A 21,914-nucleotide genomic window follows, 5' to 3' on the forward strand; every position below is an offset into this window, starting at 1 on the left:
TACTGTAGGTATGAAGAGCCCACAGCCCATGGGGAATGCCTCATGTTGCAGGTAACTTCTAAGCACTTGTAGGGCTGACATTAAAGATACCATCACATTTGGACACATTAGGACTTGGTGCAAAAAAAACAAAGGAGCCATTTTCTGTTCCATTATTTTAAAAATATTACAATCCTGTTTGCGTGCTAACTTTTCAGAGACAACTCCAGCAATCTGATTGCCAGAATGCACTGATGAAAAAGGTCTTTGATACCTACCTGCTCTTTTTGCAAGTCAACCAGTCAGCAGTAGCCCTCAAGCATGTCTTTGCTGCCTTGCGGCTGTTTGTGAGCAAGGTAACTGTACTTTTATTCCATTTGAAAGCTGTTGCATAAGGTTGACAGGGCAGTGCAATAAATCCAACCTGGTGGAGGATTTCACGCTTTAAGGTGCTTTCTGTCTCTTCGTTTCATTGGTATTTAGGGATCGGTGTTGAAAAACACTCTCTGATTTACTATCTGCAGTTTTGTAGGTACAAATAATTATGGGAGCATTTTCTAACCTCTAGACACTGAACTACCTCGCTGTGTCTGGGAACCAGATCTAAAAGCTACAAAATCGGAGCTGGAGTTGAGGACCTTTCAAAAAAATAATCAGGGATTTGGCAGATGGATTATAGTGGTGGCTGAGGAGAAATGCTACTGTAATTTAGTAACATTAAACAAAATAGATCTGATTGTCCAGTCCCTTGCATGGAACACAGTAGTGGAGAAAAGTTTAAGCTACATGCCATTCTTCCAGAATGGTTGTAAATTGCAAAAAAAAGAAATATGGTCATGCCTCTCCCAGCCACATAGCTCAAAGGCCAAAGGAATATAAGATAAACCAGCCACAGCCTGCTTTAAATTACACACCAGACTGCCAGGAGCCAGAGGAACATGTGCAGCGGCAGGAGAGTAAATATCTAACATCATCGCATCCATCCATCCCATTGCGTGCAGGGGTTGTGTTCTTTCTCCAAATGGCTGTAGGCATATTGATCTCAGTAGTGGCTCCTTTGGGGATAATAATCTCTATAGCAATCTAGATCTGCGCCAAACGTGCTTATCTTCTCCCTCCTCTCATTCCTTCTGTTTTCTACTGTCTCCATCCTGTGATTAATAGCTCTCAGCAAACAGAGTCACTTGGACCTTTACATCCTATACTCTCTGCCTTCTAATGCTGTTCAGACTTGGCCACAAGAGGAACACTAGCTTAATGTGGCATAAAGCTATGGTAATCAATAGAGAGGAACGAAATTTTTCAGCAAAATGTTTTCTGGCAAAAATATCAGATTTGGCAACACTGAGACGTTTTATGAATTCATGCCAATTTCACCAATTGTTTTGAAAATAACCTAGCCCTCTCTCCTTACCTCCTCCTCCCCTTACACCCCCTCCCCCGGCATGTTTCCAATTTTTGGTTTGAAATAACTTTTTGTTTTGAAATTTATTTTAAATGTCTTTATATAAATTCAAAAACGTTTTAAAAATGCTCAAATTGAAATGTTGTATTTCAGGTCAACTGAAACATTTAATTCAATCCAAAACGTTTTTTTTTTTAACTTTTGGATTCACCAATATTTTGGAATTTTTGTTTTCAGTCCAACTGAAATGAATTTTTTCAACCTTTCCATACTTCCACAAAACATCCATTATTTCCTCAGCTGTAGTGCTATTCCAAACTTTTTTCTCCTCACTGGTCAGCTTTTATAATGGTGTCTGAACTCTCCCCACTTCCCTTGACTATGCTATTTTCATTGCCACTGCTGCCCCTCACTATGCTTTCAGTGCACATGATGATATTTGTGCATCAAATACAAATTTGGAAGGTCAATTTGACTGATGCTTTGTACACAACAGGTTTTGGGTAATGCTTTGTGCATAACTTGCACACACCATTTTCACTTACTTTCATTTTTACACAGAAGAGAATGCTTAGCTAGTGGCAGATGTTTTTGCTAGACACTGGAGTGTCTGAGAGAGAGGCTTGTTTTTAATGAAAGTTTGAAACAAAATATGTTGATTCAAAATGAATGTAGCAGGGAGTGGGAGAAGTGCTAAACATTTTGACATTTTTTCCCTGTAGTTTCCTCCAGCATTTTTTCAAGGGCAAGCAGACATGTGTGGATCATTCTGCTATGAAATCCTGAAATGCTGTAACCATAGGTCACGGTCAACTCAAACAGAGGCATCTGCTCTTCTTTATTTTTTCATGAGAAAGAACTTTGAATTTAACAAGCAGAAGTCAATAGTCAGGTCCCATCTACAGGTGAGTGAAGTGTAAGATGCACTTTAAACAATATATACGGGCTATATAAAAAAGAGTCCACTGAAATGACTCTTTGAATTCTGCAAATCACAGTTTCTCTGTGTCATTCTAATTTTTCTGGCATGTCTGAAAACATTGGGCCATATTCACCAGTTCTTTCCAGCTGTTTCGCTTTGTGCTGGTGATGCAAAACAGCTGCAAACTTAGCTAACTGGCCAGTTAAATCAGGTTTATGGCTTCGTTGCATCAGAGGCACAGCACATAGCTGATGGAGCAAATCTGACCCAGTGTGTCAATAGTGTGGGCTTAATTTTCCTCTCTAATTTTACAGCAGTGTGATTCAATCAGTACAGATACATGAACATAAAACTGGAGTAATACAGTGATGAGACGGGATCTCACATTTTAAAATGTAAACAATTATAAACATATAGAAGATGATTTGTTATTTTTATTTATATATTTGCTTATATTTTGTCTTGTTAAAATATTTGTGGAAAGCCCTTTCCTCTCACCCTATCAGTTCCACCTCTTGCTGGTTTTTTAAAGCAGAGAATTAAAATTATGTCCAAACTTTGCTTTTCGTTAATAACCATACACTGTTCTTTGTTCCTCTTCACCCATAGCTCATCAAAGCTGTAAGCCAATTGATCGCAGATGCAGGGATTGGTGGATCTCGGTTTCAGCATTCACTTGCAATTATAAATAATTTTGCTAATGGAGACAAGCAGATGAAAGTAAGAAAGGTTTTGTGTTATCACTACCTGTTATAGATGACTGAATGATAGGAAGATCTGATTCACAAATACCTTCATGAATAAAAGGACTGACTTAGTTTTTCATGGTTCATGTTATTATTTTCTCAAGTAGTCAGGCAACTACCAGGAACTTAGGTAAATGTTTGTGAATCCCAAAATCTTAATAAATATAGCATGAAAGTTTATAAATCTGAACTTATTATTTGTTATTCACTATTTGTCATTCTCCTTTTGAAAATGTTTCACTCATCCAATCATGGAGCAGAAATTATGCCGTACGACCAGTGAAACACCATGAATAGCATGTAGTTGAAGTTAACAGTTCCCAAATGATATTTAGGCTAGAAATTATTCTTCCAACTATTCATAAACAAATACTTATGAATAATAAATATGTTAATAGAAAATCCAGATTGGTTTGTGAACAATTTGCTAACCCAAAATAAGGGCATTTAAAATATTAACTCCTAATAAGTATTATTTTAAAAACTGTTTAGACCCCACTCTGCTAAATATATTAGAATACAGTTTTCAATCACAACTTGGGTATTTTTATAAGCTCTTGTCAAATGCTTTTCAAGAAACATTTTCAACTTTATATTTATGGGGCTTACTCTCCTTTCACTAACAGTGGTGTAAATCAGGAATAAGTCCATTGAAGTCAATAGTTACACTGATGTAACATTAGTGTAAGTAACATGGGAGTCTCGCCTGTATTTGTTAAAGGGCAGCTTTGATATTCTTTGATCTGCTAACCTTGTATCTGTGTGTTCTGCTTTTGTAGCATTCTCCGCCCTGCCAATCAAAAGAAAGGCACAATTTTATTTTTCTCTGTCGTTATGCTCTCTACATGTATGCAAAAAAACAAACACAAACAAAACCCTGAATATCAGAATTTATTATTGTCCATCTCAAAAAGAAAAATAGCAGAACTGACATAAATATTTTGAGGAATAATCTATGATCTGGCTGATAGGAAGACCAAATTTTTATCTTGTGTGGTTTGAAATGGCTGAGATACCATTTTTCACACTGAATAATACAACCTTCTGCCATTGACGTTAGTGAGGCTACCTGTGGAGTTAAGGTATTACTTGCATCAGTAAGTGTATCCAAATCTGGAAATAAATTTAACAGCCCTTTACAAACATATGATCATATTTTTGCTTATTACCCCAGCCTCAGTCTGTTGACTTGAGTGGAATTACTCCATATAGACAGTGATGTAACTGAAATCAGAATATAGACTAGGGTTTCTAATGGATGCTGTGACACATCAGTAAATAAATGGCAGAGAACTGTGTAAAATATGTAAATATAATGGGGCTATGAGCATGATCTAAATAGGAGTCTATCCATTGACTTCAGGCCCAGTCACCAGTGATACTATAGTTTAACATGATAAAAGTATGGCTTTGTAGGCCTTTTCAATGATTCGTTGCTTATCTTTTCCAAAGAACAGTCACTTTCCAGCAGAGGTGAAAGACCTGACCAAACGCATCAGGACAGTTTTAATGGCCACAGCGCAGATGAAGGAACATGAGAAAGACCCAGAGATGCTTGTAGACCTGCAGTACAGCCTAGCAAACTCATATGCCAGTACACCTGAATTACGAAGGACTTGGCTTGAAAATATGGCCAAGATTCATGCTAGAAATGGAGATTTATCAGAGGTAATTTACGTAAGACAAAGAAATCAGTCTGTATTTAGATTGAGATCTACAGATGAAAAGAACTCTATAAAAACTCGGTATAATTAATTATGATTATTATCATCTAAGCTAAACGTGCAGTTTCCCTCAAGATGACTAAAATAAGATGTGGACTGGGTTGAAGAATGCCTGAATATGCTGTATATTACAGGCTATATAACAGGAATTAACCATGACTAGCTGACACATTGCTAAGCATGATTTGTTCTTGTCTACAGTGACCACAAGGTCATTGCCAGCTTCATGTTAGCTAATTCAACTGTTAAAATTGTGTTTAAACCATGTAATTTCCTAATGAAGACAAAACTATGTAGTTTCCATTCCCTTTTGGGTTGTTTGTTTTTCAGCACAGGAGATGATCTGGGCCAAAGCAAAAAAATTTCTTTTTGGCAAAAATGTTATTTGTATTAAATTGATTAATTGAACCCCAAGATCTTAGCCCAATATATCTTGTTTCCAAAGTAACCATGTATTTTCTATGGGTCAAATCCTGATGCTCTTGTTTAACCCTTGCTCTATACGTACATAGGCGAAACTCCTATTAAAATCAATGATAGTTTTGCCTGAGTAAGGACTTCGATATTTGACCTGTGATTTCTTCAAATTGTCAAACTAAGTTTGTTTCCCCTTTTCCAAAACATATTCCAAAAATGAAGAGGGTTTCTGACCCTCAGCAAACTAATAATGTAAGATCTGGGGTGTACTTTAATGTATTTATATGGTCTCTGGTTTCAGGCTGCTATGTGCTATATCCATATAGCTGCCCTCATTGCAGAATACCTGAAAAGAAAGGGTAAGTTCAATGTATTCAAATGCAATAATTAATGTAGAGAATTATACAACTGTTCTACATTATACAACTGTTATACATTTTGCAACTGTTTTATTTCATTCAGATCACATTTGTGTTCTTTTCAAGATATCCTGCTGCTTGTACCCTTCACACATGTTTAAGATATGAGGCTAGTAAATTCTTATTGTAACAGCATAATAAAATATGTATTTTATACATAAGAGGTTAATTGAATGTTTAGCTTTTTAGTGCTAAAAGAGAATGCTTAATTTGTTAGTGCGTCATTATTAAATATGCATGTTATTAACACATACCAGTAGCACTATACTAATAACATCTTACACTACCATAGGTTACTGGAAAATGGAAAAGATTTGTACCTCACGTATGCTCCTGGAAGATGTTCAAGTCTCTGATAGTAATCTGTTACTAACTACTCACAATGGAGGAAGTGAGTGTTCTAACCATGCCTGTTTATGGGTCAAATAACATCATTTAGGAAATGGAATTACTGCTCTTAAACTGATCTAGTGAAAGAAGATGTTCTCAAAAGGGAAAAGAATTATGTTGCATGATTATGTTTTTAATAGAAAGCAATTAATACTAGGAAATATGTGTGATACTTTTCTGATGCTCATTTTGGTTGGACTATTTAATTATCTTGATGAATTGTACGGTATGTCACTAGTTACAGTGTTTACCAACAATAAGCCATTCTGCTACTGATCCATGCAGGGAACTCCTACTTTAGTCAGTCGGAGCTTTGCACAAAAATAGATCATAAAAGGATCCTGTAATTTTCATTTCAAAAAGAGATAAACTGCTTAAAAAGGACAATTATACATCATCAATGTCCAATAACAGAAGTAGAAATAAGACCTTGATTGTACAGTCAGAAAAAATTAACATCCAGACAATGATATTATATGTAGTACATGATGGACAGCTTTTTAACTGGAGTTCATTTTCTTCCTTATAATATGATAAAACATTAAAGGCCCAATTCTGCAAGGTGCAGGAGTATCTCTTGCAAGATAGTACATGCCTGTATCTACCACATCAAGTCAAATGGAGCTAAGTCTTGCAGGAGAGACACTGCAGTTTGTATGATTGGGTCTTAGTCACCCTGCCCCTCCCCACCCTCCCCCCTTTTTTTTTGACAGTTTATGATAAATCAAGTTTTGTGGTTCAACCATTTATTTGGTGTAATAGTGAAATGCCCATGCAGAAAAAAATATGTGATTACATTTTGGATTAAATTCCCTAACTTTGTTAGGACTTTTGGACCCTCATCCCCAACTGGGTGACTTTTTCCGGCCACAAGAGTTTTATGGCTACATAAAATCACCTGATTTCAGGGGGAAAAATAAAGGAAAAAAAAGAAATGTTGTTGCGGTTACTGTAATGCTGCTCCTCTCAGAATTGATGTTCAAATTAATATATTCAACTTCCCAATCATTTGCAAAACCATTTTCAGGGTCAACAATAATATATTTCTTTTTCACATTAACAGAGAAAATCCATTAAATGCATCGATTAGGGCTAGAATCTATTAAAAGGAGGAAGCGTTAAATTTTTTTTTAATGTAAAGTCTTCATTTGTACCAAGTCTGAGATGAGTGGAGCCATGTAAAACTCCTACAGAATGTCATTTTTCTGAGGCTTATATGAACATCAATTGTGTGACTGGGGAGTCAACCTGGCAATGAGACTAATCCTGCTCTTACTGAGGTCTGTGACAAAACTCTCAGTTGACCGCAGTGCAAGGAAGATCAGGCCCCATACCTGATTGTCTACACATAATTGCCAGTCTAGATTATTTTACTTAGAGCATAGCAGAGAAATAAAAAATAAGATTTTTTGTCTTTAATTATCTTGTTCCTCTGTCAATCTCTGTTAGTTTATTAAACTTACATTTCAGGGTTGTTCTCAGCATGAGCTAGCTCTATAGGCACAGCTTCCATAAAGAATTGCTTCTGTGGAAAAGAGAATAAATATTTTGGGTGTGGGGGAGAATAAGATGTGTGTTTTAGAAAGGAGAGAGTAGTCTGATAGCTCATAAATGGTGAAGTCACATCATCTGCAGGAGTGAGACAAATGTATTAAGGGAAGTACGCTTTTCGTCAAGCGGGGGAGTGTGATAGGAAGTCATGCGTGTAAAGAATGAACAGCTTAAGGGTAACGTCAAAACTCAGAGGCAGTAAAACGTCAAATAAGTCAAAACAAATAGTAATAGCAACCCCTTTGTGGTGTGTGCCTCTGTGTTTCCATGCACAGTGGTACAGTATATTTCACTCTAAATTTAATAGATTACCGTCCTTCAAATTTTTCTGCTGTTAAACTAAACATAATGTAAAGAGAACAGGAGTACTTGTGGCACTTTAGAGACTAACAAATTTATTTGAGCATAAGCTTTCGTGGGCTACAGCTCACTTCATTGTTAGTCTCTAAGGTGCCACAAGTACTCCTGTTCTTTTTGCGTATACAGACTAACACGGCTGCTACTCTGAAACCTAAACATCGTGTGTTTCTGAAGTTTGTCTTAACATCACCTTCTCTGGCAGATTTTCCTTTTAAAAAGCACTAAGGTATTAGTGGCCTAAATCACTATGGGCCAGATTCTGCCAATCTTACCCTTAGTGAGTAATACTGTATTTTGTACATAATCTAGCTGAAAACCACTGAACTACTCACATGCTTAATTTTATGCACTATGAGTGCTCTCATTGACTTCAGAAGGACTACACATAGTGTGTCAAGTTAAATATGTATGTAAGTCTTTGCAGGGATAAGGGCCGATTGTACTAGTCAACATGAGTAAGGGTGAGAGACTCTAGCCCTGTAGTAATGCTATTGTACCATTACTGTAGAATACTATCTTCTATGTGTAGTTTTATATGGGTTGGCAGAGTGATAGAACACAAGTAGAGTAATGACACGCAGAGGAAAGGAGAAGATTTCTCTGAGATCATTGCCGTATGAATACATATTAGTGTATCTGCCTAGACAAGCGGATTTATGCCACAGAGGGAACTTAGAAGAATGTGTCATAAATTCAATCAGTTCTATTTGTGGCACTCATCACTTAGATTGTAAAAAAATAAAAAAGTAATAATCCTAGCTAAATAAAATTGGTTGTCATTTTACAACATCCTATAGCCTTTTAAAATCCATGGTTATACAAGTATTAATTAGTATTGTTATGGCTTGTATGTCAAGGCTTATTTTCCATGGGATGGCCAGCTTTTCTAAATATTACCCCAAACATTAAAGAAGAAGGAGCTATGAAAGAAGATTCTGGAATGCAAGATACTCCATATAACGAGGTTAGCAATGGTAGCATTTAAATAATAGTGTTCTGTATTCTTTTAACTTTATTACTTTAAGGGGTTTTTTTTAACTATTTATTTACTTATGAAGTGTTAACCGGTTTATAAATCCTTGTCATGTAAATTTCTTTCCTAATTCACCTGATGCCGTTACGTCTGTTAAAATTAGCTTTCTGTATAAAACAGTTTTTCTAGAAAGTTGAGAACTATAATGCCTAACTTGAAAACACTGGTACCACCGGAGAGTGGGACAGTCAAAGATAGTTTTGATTACTAAATAAGTTAGAAACGTTTCTTTACTGAATAGTTGGCCAACTGTATGTATTCCATGGCTCTCCCAGTCTTTAAAAGTCTCTGGTTTGTGATATGGGTTAAGATCTGAATTATTTGCAATGGCTGTTATTGGTGAGGGAAAAAGAACTTTTCTTTAGTTCTATCCCAAACCTGTAGTGTAGCCTTTGCTAAAAGATACGCATATGTTTCTGGAGGGCAATAACATTTTTATATGATACCTGCGCACAATATAAATGTGATAAACTATATTAAGGGATCACTTTACCCAATGCAGACTCTTTTCACCTTAAATATGACAACTGTTTAACAATGCACAATAAAGCCACAAAAACATCCAATTTAAATAACTGGGGTGGAATTTTAGCTTGATGGATTGTAAAATACCAGAATTGGAATATGGGGAACCGTGACTAAAACATCCCTCTGCTTCTCCAAAAAAGTGCCAGGGGGTCTTTTTCTGTCTATGAATGTTTTATATCTCATCCATTAACTTGCTAATGGCTCTGATGGAAGAGTGCTAGTGATCCAGTAGGTAGCACCACTTTCTGTATCACCTGTGGGTTCTTCAAATGCCCAAGCACTTACTGAACCAGCCTGGCATTACTTCTCTTGTGGTAGCTTGCAGAAGCATGGCTGCAGATATATGATGGCTGGTGGTTTCTGAAGCTTTAGGAATTTCTTATTTGGGGCATTCTGAATCTTTAAAGTGGTACATAGTCCTACATGAGACTGTAGCAGGTTGCCAAATGATTTTCACCAATTTCTTACTAAACTTCTTATGACTATATTAACCTACTGTATAGAAGAAATCATATTGAAATAAAACAATATATATGTACTGTTGATGTCATCATAATTACCAAATGCTATCAACAAGCAAGTCACCATAGAATTTTTATTTGTGGGATTACAGAATATCCTTGTGAAGCAGCTGGAGTTATGTGTTGAATACCTGTGGAAGTCTGAAAGATATGAACTGATTGCTGGAGTTAACAAGCCTATCATTGCTGTATTTGAGAAACAAAGAGATTTTAAAGTAAGCTGGGTTTCCAATTAAAATGTCTGTCTTGAAAAAACAAAGAGTAGTAGGAAAACACAGACTAGTGTTGTTCTTTAAGTTGGCATATTTCAATTTTATTTTAATATTGCTGGAGGGTTTTCTTTCGTCTTTTGATGACTGAGTTAAAAATATCTTGTCTGAAGCCTGTGCAAGGTTATGGAAACCCTGTGAAAATACATTTTCTATGGTTTCTGTAGCTCTGAGATCCCATAGATATAGTTTTCATTATTCAGACCTACGTTAGTAAAATTACCATATACTGTCACCTATGAAGGTAGTGACCAAACATTGTTCCATCTTCATGGCTATTCCATAGCCTACATGAAATGAGTATATTGGCCTTTAGCTCAGTTCCAAGAGAATTGGGGTCCACATCACTATAATGACCGTTGCCCTGACATGCAATGAGCTCAAAAAGTGAGCAGGCTCCTGTGCCTATTTGAAGTTCATTGCAGGATTGCGGTCTAAACAATCCCCTTTTAGGCAGTCAAAGAAGAAGACTAACTGGATGGGGGAGGGGGGAAGTATCTACTCTCTAACCCACAAAGCTGATCCCACCAGCTCAGGGTTTGGGTACACTGGTGGGACAGAGGATGGAAACTCACATTGCTATCACCTATGCTTTACCTGTGCCATGAATGGATAAAGGGCTTTGCTTTCAAATCCTGTTCCTTTCATAGGCATTAAAATCACACTTGCAAATTTCTTCGGACAAATGAACCTGTAAAGCTCATTAAAACCATAATATTGTTGCCTGGTGAAATTATATCAAAATTCTAGCTATTTTTTATTTAGATATTTTAGTCTATACTAGCATTATATGACCCTTCTAGAGGTCTATTCTTATTTTTACAACCCCTTCGACCAACTGAATAGGAATTACTATATGCATTTATCAGAGAGTTGATTTGTAGCAGTGAAAATGTTTAGATATACCTAAGCATCAAAATAACCAAAATTACAGGATAAAGGATTTAATTTTGAAATTATTCCATGTTTGCTTTTCTTTTTCTTTAATTTCAAGTAGAAAAGCAATTACTTAATAATAATCCAAGTCATTGATTTCCTTGTTTAAACTGGAAAAAAGTAACAGCATGGGATGTCATTTAGGAAGCATGGCCCCAGTGCAATGGCTTTTACCAGAAGTTCACACTATGATGATAAAGTTATAGAATAACTGAAACTGAGAAGGAGTAAGGACTGTATCCAGCCAAAATACCCTGGAGCTGATTCTGGCTTGCGATGGCGTATAAGGGCAGTAGTGCTCTATCTGATGGTGGGGGTGGTTTGGTGCAAAAGTGGTATAAAGAGACTCCTGATGCCCGCCCCGAGGCTGCCCCTTCTGTGCTGTGTCTCTCAGGATGTGCTCTTAATTCCATTCCATGTCCACTGAATCGCAGTTCAGTAATCAGGATGAGTAGCCTCATCACTGGCCATCCAGATGTGGGGGGACCATCCCATTTCTTTTTCTACACGTTGGGACAGATTTATACTGTAACTCTTTCCTTATGGAGCTATGCAAGAAGGCTACTACCACCCTAAAACTGTGTGGCCAGGAGAAGGCAGGAGTCTTGAAATTGACCTCTTGCAGCTGCTACTGAGAATAAAGAAGGTAGCCACCTCCAAATGATTGGAAATCCTATGGAGGCAAATTTAGCCTGAATAAAGCCTTTAAAAATATAATTTTACATTGCACTTCTTCTGTTTCCTTTTACCTTAGAGACTGTCAGATCTGTACTATGACATCCATCGATCATATCTGAAGGTTGCAGAAGTAGTGAATTCTGAGAAACGTTTGTTCGGGCGATACTATCGTGTTGCTTTTTATGGACAGGTACGTTAGCCTCAGATTTCGTGTGTAAGTCCTTGTATCTATAGATATAAAAGTGCACATTTTGGGAAAATCATTCTGGACACACTTTTCTTAAGGAAATTAAACTAGGCAAACACGGTCAACAATGAAACTATGTTGTAATAGTTCATTAAAAAGCCTGGGCTGAGCCCAGAAATCTTTACTTTATGTCAGTGTAAATTGTTAGAATGGATTTACACTGGTGCGATTGAGAGCAGAATTTGCACCTCAATTTCTAGTCATTCCTTACTCAGGCTAAGCTGATTCTGAAGACAAGGTCAGTGATGTTTTGTGTGATAAGAATTTAATAAATCCTAGTAATGACCTCAGTATTCAGTCCCATCTTTCTAAGCACCATAAACTAGAGCTGTGAACAGTAGCTAATTTGTTGCGTTTCTTCCTGACTTTCTGACCTTTGCTTTTCAGCCCCTTTTGATTCTATGCAATATGCTATACAGTAGTTTTATGCAATCTACTGTGCTTTAGCCTGTTCAGAGCAATCCCTGTGGCATGAATTTACGCTTTTTCCCACTGGAAACCATTGTGGGAGGCCAGCATGTTCCTTTAAGACATGTTTGGCAACCTTGCAATTTCCATTCCTCTGTAATAATAAGGTGTAAACAACAGATTGATATGAATCATTCTGTTTGCTAATTAGTTTTTAATGCTCTTTTCTTCTTTTGGTCTTATTCAAGGCTGTGGTAAGTTCTCTGTTCTCTTGCATGCTTTCTTTAATTCTTCTCACTCATCCTCCCCTGCCCCAGGTACTGTTTACTTAACCTTAACTGTTTGTGCTTTTCACTATTCAATGTGGCAGATTAAATAACATTGCTTCATTCATTGTCACATCTTGCAATCTAATTTTTGTTTGTTTGGTTTCCCTGAATTACAAAAATGTATCCATCACCATGCTGAATCCATTGGCCCTACTGCCAGTGACCTCAGCGAGAGCGTTGCTATTGACTTCATTGGGAGCAGAACTGCACCCCGTGTTTCTTCTGGTGAAATATTTATTGTAGCTCTAATTTTAAGTGCAAAATTGTGCACTAGGTTTAAGCAGCTACTCAATGGAGTAAAAAGAAAAGGAGTACTTGTGGCACCTTAGAGACTAACCAATTTATTTGAGCATAAGCTTTCGTGAGCTACAGCTCACTTCATCGGATGCATAAAGTGGAAAATGCAGTGAGGATGTTTTATACACACAGACCATGAAAAACTGGGTGTTTATCACTTCAAAAGGTTTTCTCTCCCCTCACCCCACTCTCCTGCTGGTAATAGCTTATCTAAAGTGATCTTATCTATCTATCTTAGATAAGCTATTACCAGCAGGAGAGTGGGGTGGGGGGAGAGAAAACCTTTTGAAGTGATAAACACCCAGTTTTTCATGGTCTGTGTGTATAAAACATCCTCACTGCATTTTCCACTTTATGCATCCGATGAAGTGAGCTGTAGCTCACAAAAGCTTATGCTCAAATAAATTGGCTAGTCTCTAAGGTGCCACAAGTACTCCTTTTCTTTTTGCGAATACAAACTAACACGGCTGCTACTCTGAAACCTACTCAATGGAGTATGACTCCTAACTCTCTGCTCAGCTACACAGGACCTACTCCAATTATAGCTGGAACAGTGGCGCTGTACACCTAGCGGGGAGAGTCGGGGAGAGGAAGGAGTAGAAGGAAGGGACCAAGAATTGGTCCCTGTTTGCTGGTCAGCGGAACTGGACTCTTCAGGTGCAAGGGGGAAAAGCAAAGTGCAGCCTATAAAGGACTGCCGTGACTTACTTTCCCCCACCTTTCTAAGAAAGAGGGAAGCAGGGGAGCCATTGTGACTCTGAAGTCACAGTTCCTTCCCAAGGCAATTCCTGGGGCAGTGCAACTACATGCCAGTCTTCAGTAAAGGATGAGCCTTAAGTTTAAAACTAGTCCTGCATGAGTAGCTGAGCTGCGCTCAAACAAACAGGATTAAAATCTCCATTACAATGCAAAGGCTTTTCTGCAGCCAGTGAAACAGGGGCAACTTCATTTAAACAGCCTTAGTGATATAAAGAATATGATTGTTTTGCAAACAAATGCCGCTTGGTTTATACGCTGGAGCATGCTTAATTTAAGCTGTGAACAAACACATGGCTTTAAAATACATTCATGGAATTTTTAGTTTCACTAAGAAGTAAAGAGCTTTCATGTTGTGGGAGGCGAAGTTGGCCTCGATTGTTCCTAACAAAGCCCCAGTGACAAAAGATAGGAGAGTAATGTGAAATTAAAGGTAAGTGCTTTAAAAGAACAATGATGGGTAATAGCATTTACCAGCGGAAATCTGAAGTGCACTTAGTCGGTCAAAGAACATCCCTTGGTTGCAAACGGTTTACAAATATTCTTAGCACCATATTACCAACCGTACATGACAACCTTAGAAATAAGGCCTGATCTGAAAGGGAAAAAATCAATCCATTTCCATTTGTGGCTTTTGCCTGCATACTTTTCCCTCCGAAAAGTATCATTTTTGTAATTCTCTAAACTCCTTTGCCCCACATGCCAATAACGTCCATTTTCATTATACACCTTAGACTTTTTCATCCATTCATTGCCAAGAGTATTTGAAAACCTCAATAATGAAAGGTTATTTTGACCTTGCATAAATTAATTTAAAACTGTATAGACACATTCTTTTTCCTACTTTAGGCCGGCAGGCAGACTAAGTACCCTTTACATCTAAGTGATACCAAGTCCAAACTTTACAAAATTAGACACCCAAATCCTTATTTAGGCATCTGTTATTTTTCAGAAGTGCTGAGCATCGGCAGCTACTATTGACTTCACTGTTGTATTCACGGTGGAAGTTGTGGCATGTTCAGCATTTCTGAAAATCAAGGACTTTTATTTAAGCACCTCCATATGGATTTGGGTGCCTAGCCTGAGGTTTTAAAATGCTGGACGACAATATCATAGGTATTTAGCCATATAAGCAAAAAGTTCTAACAAAAATATAGTGAAAAAGTAACTTTTCAATAAAACTACAGACGTTTAAACTGATGTAAATTTATGAAAATTGCTCTATTCAGTATAATATAACTGCGATACGATAGAGTGAAAATCAGCATTTAAAAATTAAATACCTATTCAAAAGTGGCAGAAACATCATAATGCAAAATACTTACTTATCCTCTGAGTAGCAGGAGCATGACGTGCCACATTTGTATTCCTCCCCTGCAACAAAAACTACCCATAGAGGGCAGATTGGATAAAATACTCTTAGAACAGTAAAAAGAAAAGGAGTACTTGTGGCACCTTAGAGACTAACCAATTTATTTGAGCATGAGCTTTCGTGAGCTACAGCTCACTTCATCAGATGCATACCGTGGAAACTGCAGCAGACTTTATATATACACAGAGAATATGAAACAATACCTCCTCCCACCCCACTGTCCTGCTGGTAATAGCTTATCTAAAGTAATCATCAGGTTAGGCCATTTCTAGCACAAATCCAGGTTTTCTCACCCTCCACTCCCCCACACAAATTCACTCTCCTGCTGGTGATAGCGCATCCAAAGTGACAACTCTTTACACAATGTGCATGATAATCAAGTTAGGCCATTTCTAGCACAAATCCAGGTTTTCTCACCCTCCACTCCCCCACACAAATTCACTCTCCTGCTGGTGATAGCCCATCCAAAGTGACAACTCTTTACACAATGTGCATGATAATCAAGTTAGGCCATTTCCTGCACAAATCCAGGTTCTCTCACTCCCTCACCCCCCTCCAAAAACCCACCCCCATACACACACAAACTCACTCTCCTGCTGGTAATAGCTCATCCAAACTGACCACTCTCCAAGTTTAAATCCAAGTTAAACCAGAACATCTGGGTGGGGGGGTAGGAAAAAACAAGAGGAAATAGGCTACCTTGCATAATGACTTAGCCACTCCCAGTCTCTATTTAAGCCTAAATTAATAGTATCCAATTTGCAAATGAATTCCAATTCAGCAGTTTCTCGCTGGAGTCTGGATTTGAAGTTTTTTTGTTTTAAGATAGCGACCTTCATGTCTGTGATTGCGTGACCAGAGAGATTGAAGTGTTCTCCGACTGGTTTATGAATGTTATAATTCTTGACATCTGATTTGTGTCCATTTATTCTTTTACGTAGAGACTGTCCAGTTTGACCAATGTACATGGCAGAGGGGCATTGCTGGCACATGATGGCATAAATCACATTGGTGGATGTGCAGGTGAACGAGCCTCTGATAGTGTGGCTGATGTTATTAGGCCCTGTGATGGGTCTAATAACATCAGCCACACTATCAGAGGCTCGTTCACCTGCACATCCACCAATGTGATTTATGCCATCATGTGCCAGCAATGCCCCTCTGCCATGTACATTGGTCAAACTGGACAGTCTCTACGTAAAAGAATAAATGGACACAAATCAGATGTCAAGAATTATAACATTCATAAACCAGTCGGAGAACACTTCAATCTCTCTGGTCACGCAATCACAGACATGAAGGTCGCTATCTTAAAACAAAAAAACTTCAAATCCAGACTCCAGCGAGAAACTGCTGAATTGGAATTCATTTGCAAATTGGATACTATTAATTTAGGCTTAAATAGAGACTGGGAGTGGCTAAGTCATTATGCAAGGTAGCCTATTTCCTCTTGTTTTTTCCTACCCCCCCACCCAGATGTTCTGGTTTAACTTGGATTTAAACTTGGAGAGTGGTCAGTTTGGATGAGCTATTACCAGCAGGAGAGTGAGTTTGTGTGTGTATGGGGGTGGGTTTTTGGAGGGGGGTGAGGGAGTGAGAGAACCTGGATTTGTGCAGGAAATGGCCTAACTTGATTATCATGCACATTGTGTAAAGAGTTGTCACTTTGGATGCGCTATCACCAGCAGGAGAGTGAATTTGTGTGGGGGAGTGGAGGGTGAGAAAACCTGGATTTGTGCTGGAAATGGCCTAACCTGATGATTACTTTAGATAAGCTATTACCAGCAGGACAGTGGGGTGGGAGGAGGTATTGTTTCATATTCTCTGTGTATATATAAAGTCTGCTGCAGTTTCCACGGTATGCATCTGATGAAGTGAGCTGTAGCTCACGAAAGCTCATGCTCAAATAAATTGGTTAGTCTCTAAGGTGCCACAAGTACTCCTTTTTGCGAATACAGACTAACACGGCTGTTACTCTGAAACCTGTCTTAGAACAGTGCAGCTCCTTGGTGTGTGCATTCTATCTTGACCCCAAGTGAGGATTTCAGAGGTTCACAGTGAAATTTTAAAATTGCACTATTTTAACCCTGTCTGAACAATGGACAAAAATCACTTTATAGTATTTTCCAGTGTATCTGACAGATTCGCCAGCCATAAAAAATGGGCACAATTCTGATTGCCTCTGGGTGTCAAGATTATAATCAAATCTACAATAACTTTACATGGGAGCTCTGGCTTCTCCATGGTGCAGACCTCTTAAATGCGCCCCCCGAGTTCTCAAGCGCAGCCATTCTATAGGAGAAAAATCTGCACTGGCATCTGAAAATCCACAGTTCCACCTGCAAGGACCAAGATTCTACCAGGTGTGTTGGAGGTCTCTGCAGATGGATTCCATTGCTGCTAGAGCCCTCAGGAGAAATTGTAGTGCACATGTGAACCAACAGCTCTGCCAGTCCTTAGAAGGGGTGAAGCTCTGCAGCCCAGTTGGCGGGGGTGGTGATCATGATCAGTGCTCCCTTTTAGACAGCTAACACCCACAGGAGCTCCACAATGGGATCTCACCAGCCCCTTGGAAGTTCTTGTAGGCCCCATACTTTTTGTGCACCTGTGCAAGGGCCAGCTAAAATTTGCGCCCAATACCTGTACCTGCATGTGCAAATCAGCATTGGAAAGGTTAGGTCCCTACTTGCCTTGGAATAATGCAGGTTTTAACAATGCAGAACTGCACATTCTGATTTAGCTGATACAGTTAAGGAAGCCCACTCAATGACCCTTTAAGTCTTTTCATTTAGTCACAGCTGCATAGTACTTGCTACTACTTCAGCACAGCACAACTGTGACTGAGCAATGAGATACCCCAAGATTTGTGCCTATTTATTAAAACCTGAGATTTCTGATAAAGCCAATAAAAACTTGGCTTCCCTTCTGCATTTCAGTGACCTATGTTATCTTCACTGAACTGGTAGTTAGATTACAAAATGAATTCAGATTAATTCGTCTTTCCCAATGCAGCTAGGAATTTCTCTACTTTCAACAATGCACACTGCAAGACGCATTTACACATTATCAGGCTTCTGCATCGACTAGAGCATAGAAGCAGTTTATTCCAAGAGGGGCTGTTGGCTCTCCAGTAAGATATAGGACTGGTGAGCAAAGTTTCATTAAGCTGGTTCAGCTTGACTTTGGTTGAATAGATTCCAACGGGTCACAAATGGGGGCTGCTCTTTCTTCCCAAAAGCACTATGAGTTCTGCCAACGGCATTCAGAACTGGGGAGGTGGTGAGACACTATGGCCTTCTGCACCAGCAATGTGCTAATGAGACCCAGCTCAATGTCTCATTTCCAGACAGTTCCATGATTCAGATATCTGAGCACCTGTGCAAGATAAGTGCCTGGATGAATTGTAGCTAGCTCAGACTCAGTATGGACAGATCTGATGTGTTGCTGGTAGGAGAAAAAAAGAAATTCAAGACCGTAAGAACAGCTCTGAACTCTTACCAATTGTCAAAGTCATATTGATCAACTGTCAAGGTCAAGGCCTCAGTGTCCTGTTGTATTTGTTGCTAGTTCTTCACACCCAAAAAAGCCGTGAATGCCTGAAATATTGTCTCCATCTTTGGTTGGTTAGGATACTGTGCCCTTTTCTATCTGATCTGAACCCAGCAATGACAAACCCATGCCTTCATCACCTTCAGGCTATATTACTGCGGTGCATTCTGCCTGGAACTGACCATAAAGGCCACACAGAAGGTCATGCCATTCCAGCAAGCAGCAGCCAACCTGCTCTACAGACATCATTCTGTTGCTTCATGTCCTTAACTGACTTCCCAGCCAGAATAAAAACTTCAGGGTCTTGGTGCTACTCTTCGAAGCCTCACTGGACTGGGGTTTACTCTTCCCTGAGACTCACTTTCAGAGACTAATCAGTTTGGAAACTAAATTTGATGGTGTTCAAGGTATAACTGTTGGGAGCTGAATGCCAAGATTCACAGTGCCAGGGCAACTGTTGAACCCCTTATGTATGAAGATCAGGATGAGCTTGGGCCCTGCCACTTTAGGGGTGTAATCCAAACTATCTTACAATAAAAATGACCCACAATATGCAAGGCACTGTCAGGATCTTCCCTAGGAAACAGGTGAGACCAGCAACCTCATGTACCACAGAAAGTGGTGATGTCAAAAGGGGGAGGGAAAATGTGACTCTTTCAAAAGCTTTTTAAGTTGCATATGTGTGTGGCATCTAGGTAACATGGTGATGGGCTCATTACAAACACATCAGATAGATGCTTTACCCATACAGCTGGCTCAATAAGTCATTACGCTTTCCAGAATTATTTACCAGCAACCTCTCCATAAACATTTGCCCGTGGGCTGTTGCAGTTCAGCAATTCATTTCACACAGCCATCCCAAACTTGCTGTGTGTCCCTTTGTTGTACACTAACTCCATCTTAAACTACAGTATGTCCATTCCATTTCATTCCTTTAAATAGGGGCAGAATTATGGTGTTTAGATCTCAGAATGTAATAAAAAATATATGCCACTTAAAGAAGGTGAGGCCCAGATTGTCTCTGGCCCTAACGTGTGTGAACAGGATGGGAGGGTGTGAAGAACTTTATGGGGTCCGTGAAAGGGCCAGGAAAAATCAGGAAGCCACAGGCAGTGCTCCCCCCATGCACCCATAGAAGCGATGGGCCCATGCTCCTGCACTAGAATGCATTGTTAAGTGGTCTGGGAGTAGTGAGTGGAACAGCCTTTATCATCCCAAAGGCACAGCCTCACTCAGAATCTCAGAAGGTAAAAATTACAGGCTGGTATTTTGTGCTAAAATACTGGATTTGTCCAGCACTTCAGTATTTAATGCTGACTATTATGACTGTTTATTTGTACTGCAGTAGTGCCTATAGCAGAGGTGGGCAAACTATGGCCTGCAGGCCACATCTGGCCTGTGGGACCGTCCTGCCCAACCCCTGAGCTCCTGGCCCCTCCCCTGCAGCCTCCCCTCCCCCGCAGCTACGCCGCCACGTGGGCAGCAGGGCTGTGAGCTCCTGCCGCTCTGAGTGGCATGGTAAGGAGGTGGCGGTGCGCGTGTGCTGCGGTGAGGGGGTTGGGTAGGGGGTGCCGGGGGGCAGGCAGGGGACAGGGAGCAGGGGCGGTTAGGAGCAGGGGGTCCCGGGGGGGCAGACAGGGGACAAGGAGCAGGGGGTGGTTGGATGGGGTGGAGGTTCTGGGGCAGTCAGGGCGTGGAAGTCCCGGGAGGTCTGTCAGGGGGCGGGGGTGTAGATAGGGGTTGGGGGGGCAGTCAGGGAGCAGGGGGGTTGGATAGGGGGTGGGATCCCGGGGAGGGCGGTCTGGGGCAGGGGGTCCCAGGAGGGAGCAGTCAGGGGACAAGGAGCAGGGGGGGTTGGATGGGTCAGGGGTTCTGAGGGGGTAGTCAGGAGGTGGGAAGTGGGATGGGGCGAATAGTGGGCAGGGCCCAGACTGTTTGGGGGCACAGCCTTCCCTACCTGGCCCTCCATATAGTTTCGCACCATGATGTGGCCCTTGGGCCAAAAAGTTTGCCCACTCCTGGCCTATAGGCACCAACCAGATTGGGAGCCCCATTGTGCTAGGCTCTGTACAAATACATAGTGAATCCCTGCCCCAAAGAGCTTATAATCTAAATAGACAAGACAGACGAAGAGTAGGAGGAGAAACAGAGGCAGAGCAGTCTTGCCCAAGGTCACAAACAAATCTGTGGCAGAGCAGGAAGTATTTGAATGGGAAATGTACCCTTCTCCTTTGAAGCTTTGAAGGCTTTGTGTCTTAAAGATGTTCTTAGACCAGTTTAGCAAGGTGCTCAGCATCCTTGAGGTCTGTGGGAGTTGAGACCTTGTAGGAGATACTCAGCATCTGGTAGGATCAGACATTTCCCTTGGCCAAGTTAATGGTCATATTGGGGTAAAGGGACCTGGCCAGAGTGCCCTGTGCTCCATCAATCCTGCCTGGTGCAATGGCCCATGGGGGCCATTTCAGGCAACATAAATTAGAGATGCAGCCTGCTCCCTCAGGTACACCTGACCTGCCCCACAAGCCAGTGCAGAAAGGAGGTAACATAGGGCCATGCTTCACCATAGCCCAACTCCTTTGAGGTGATATGCTGCACCAGGAATGCACAAAAGGGGAGGTCCTTTTACTTCCTTGAGCTTAGGAGCTATGACAGAGACTCTTCTTTGCATGAGGAAAGAGAAGCTCCTTCAGTTGTCCCCACACTGGATAGCCGTTCAACGTCAGTCACAGCCTGGGCCTAAATGAATGAAAGTTTACTGGAAACCAATAACCAGTGTTTGAGAGTTCATTTCCACCATTACATGCAGTTGATCACACTGTCCTTATAAATCAATAGCAGGCAATATGAAAACAAGATGTTGCTATACATTAATAATGTGACCTCAGCTACTTAATATTTTAAAATCCCTAAACTGGAGGATATTTGATTCCTATACATTTTTTTAATCTGACTCTTAATGGTCTTTGCCAGATTTGTGGCATATGGCAGACAGGATTATTATATGGCTTCCAGAGAACTCCTGCTTCTCATTTGAAGTTTTGTTAGAGACCACGCTTTTAAATAATATCTCTCGCATTA

The 21,914-nt window shown here is 40.0% G+C and overlaps 1 protein-coding gene across 6 annotated transcripts in view; it reads left to right on the forward strand.

The window, feature by feature from the left end:
- Nucleotides 1-21,914, forward strand: part of DOCK10 (dedicator of cytokinesis 10) — a 252,846-nt gene that overhangs the window by 201,305 nt on the left and 29,627 nt on the right. For all 6 annotated transcript variants that reach the window (XM_077827342.1, XM_077827346.1, XM_077827344.1 and 3 more), the window contains 9 exons: nt 198-335; nt 2,107-2,289; nt 2,916-3,026; nt 4,505-4,720; nt 5,495-5,552; nt 5,905-6,003; nt 8,771-8,877; nt 10,088-10,210; nt 11,955-12,068. In XM_077827342.1, coding sequence (XP_077683468.1) covers nt 198-335; nt 2,107-2,289; nt 2,916-3,026; nt 4,505-4,720; nt 5,495-5,552; nt 5,905-6,003; nt 8,771-8,877; nt 10,088-10,210; nt 11,955-12,068 — 1,149 coding nt within the window. The remainder of the gene's footprint in view (nt 1-197; nt 336-2,106; nt 2,290-2,915; nt 3,027-4,504; nt 4,721-5,494; nt 5,553-5,904; nt 6,004-8,770; nt 8,878-10,087; nt 10,211-11,954; nt 12,069-21,914) is intronic.

This window comes from Eretmochelys imbricata, chromosome 9, assembly GCF_965152235.1.
Source record: "Eretmochelys imbricata isolate rEreImb1 chromosome 9, rEreImb1.hap1, whole genome shotgun sequence".
In the NCBI taxonomy this organism is placed as follows: Eukaryota; Metazoa; Chordata; order Testudines; family Cheloniidae; genus Eretmochelys; species Eretmochelys imbricata.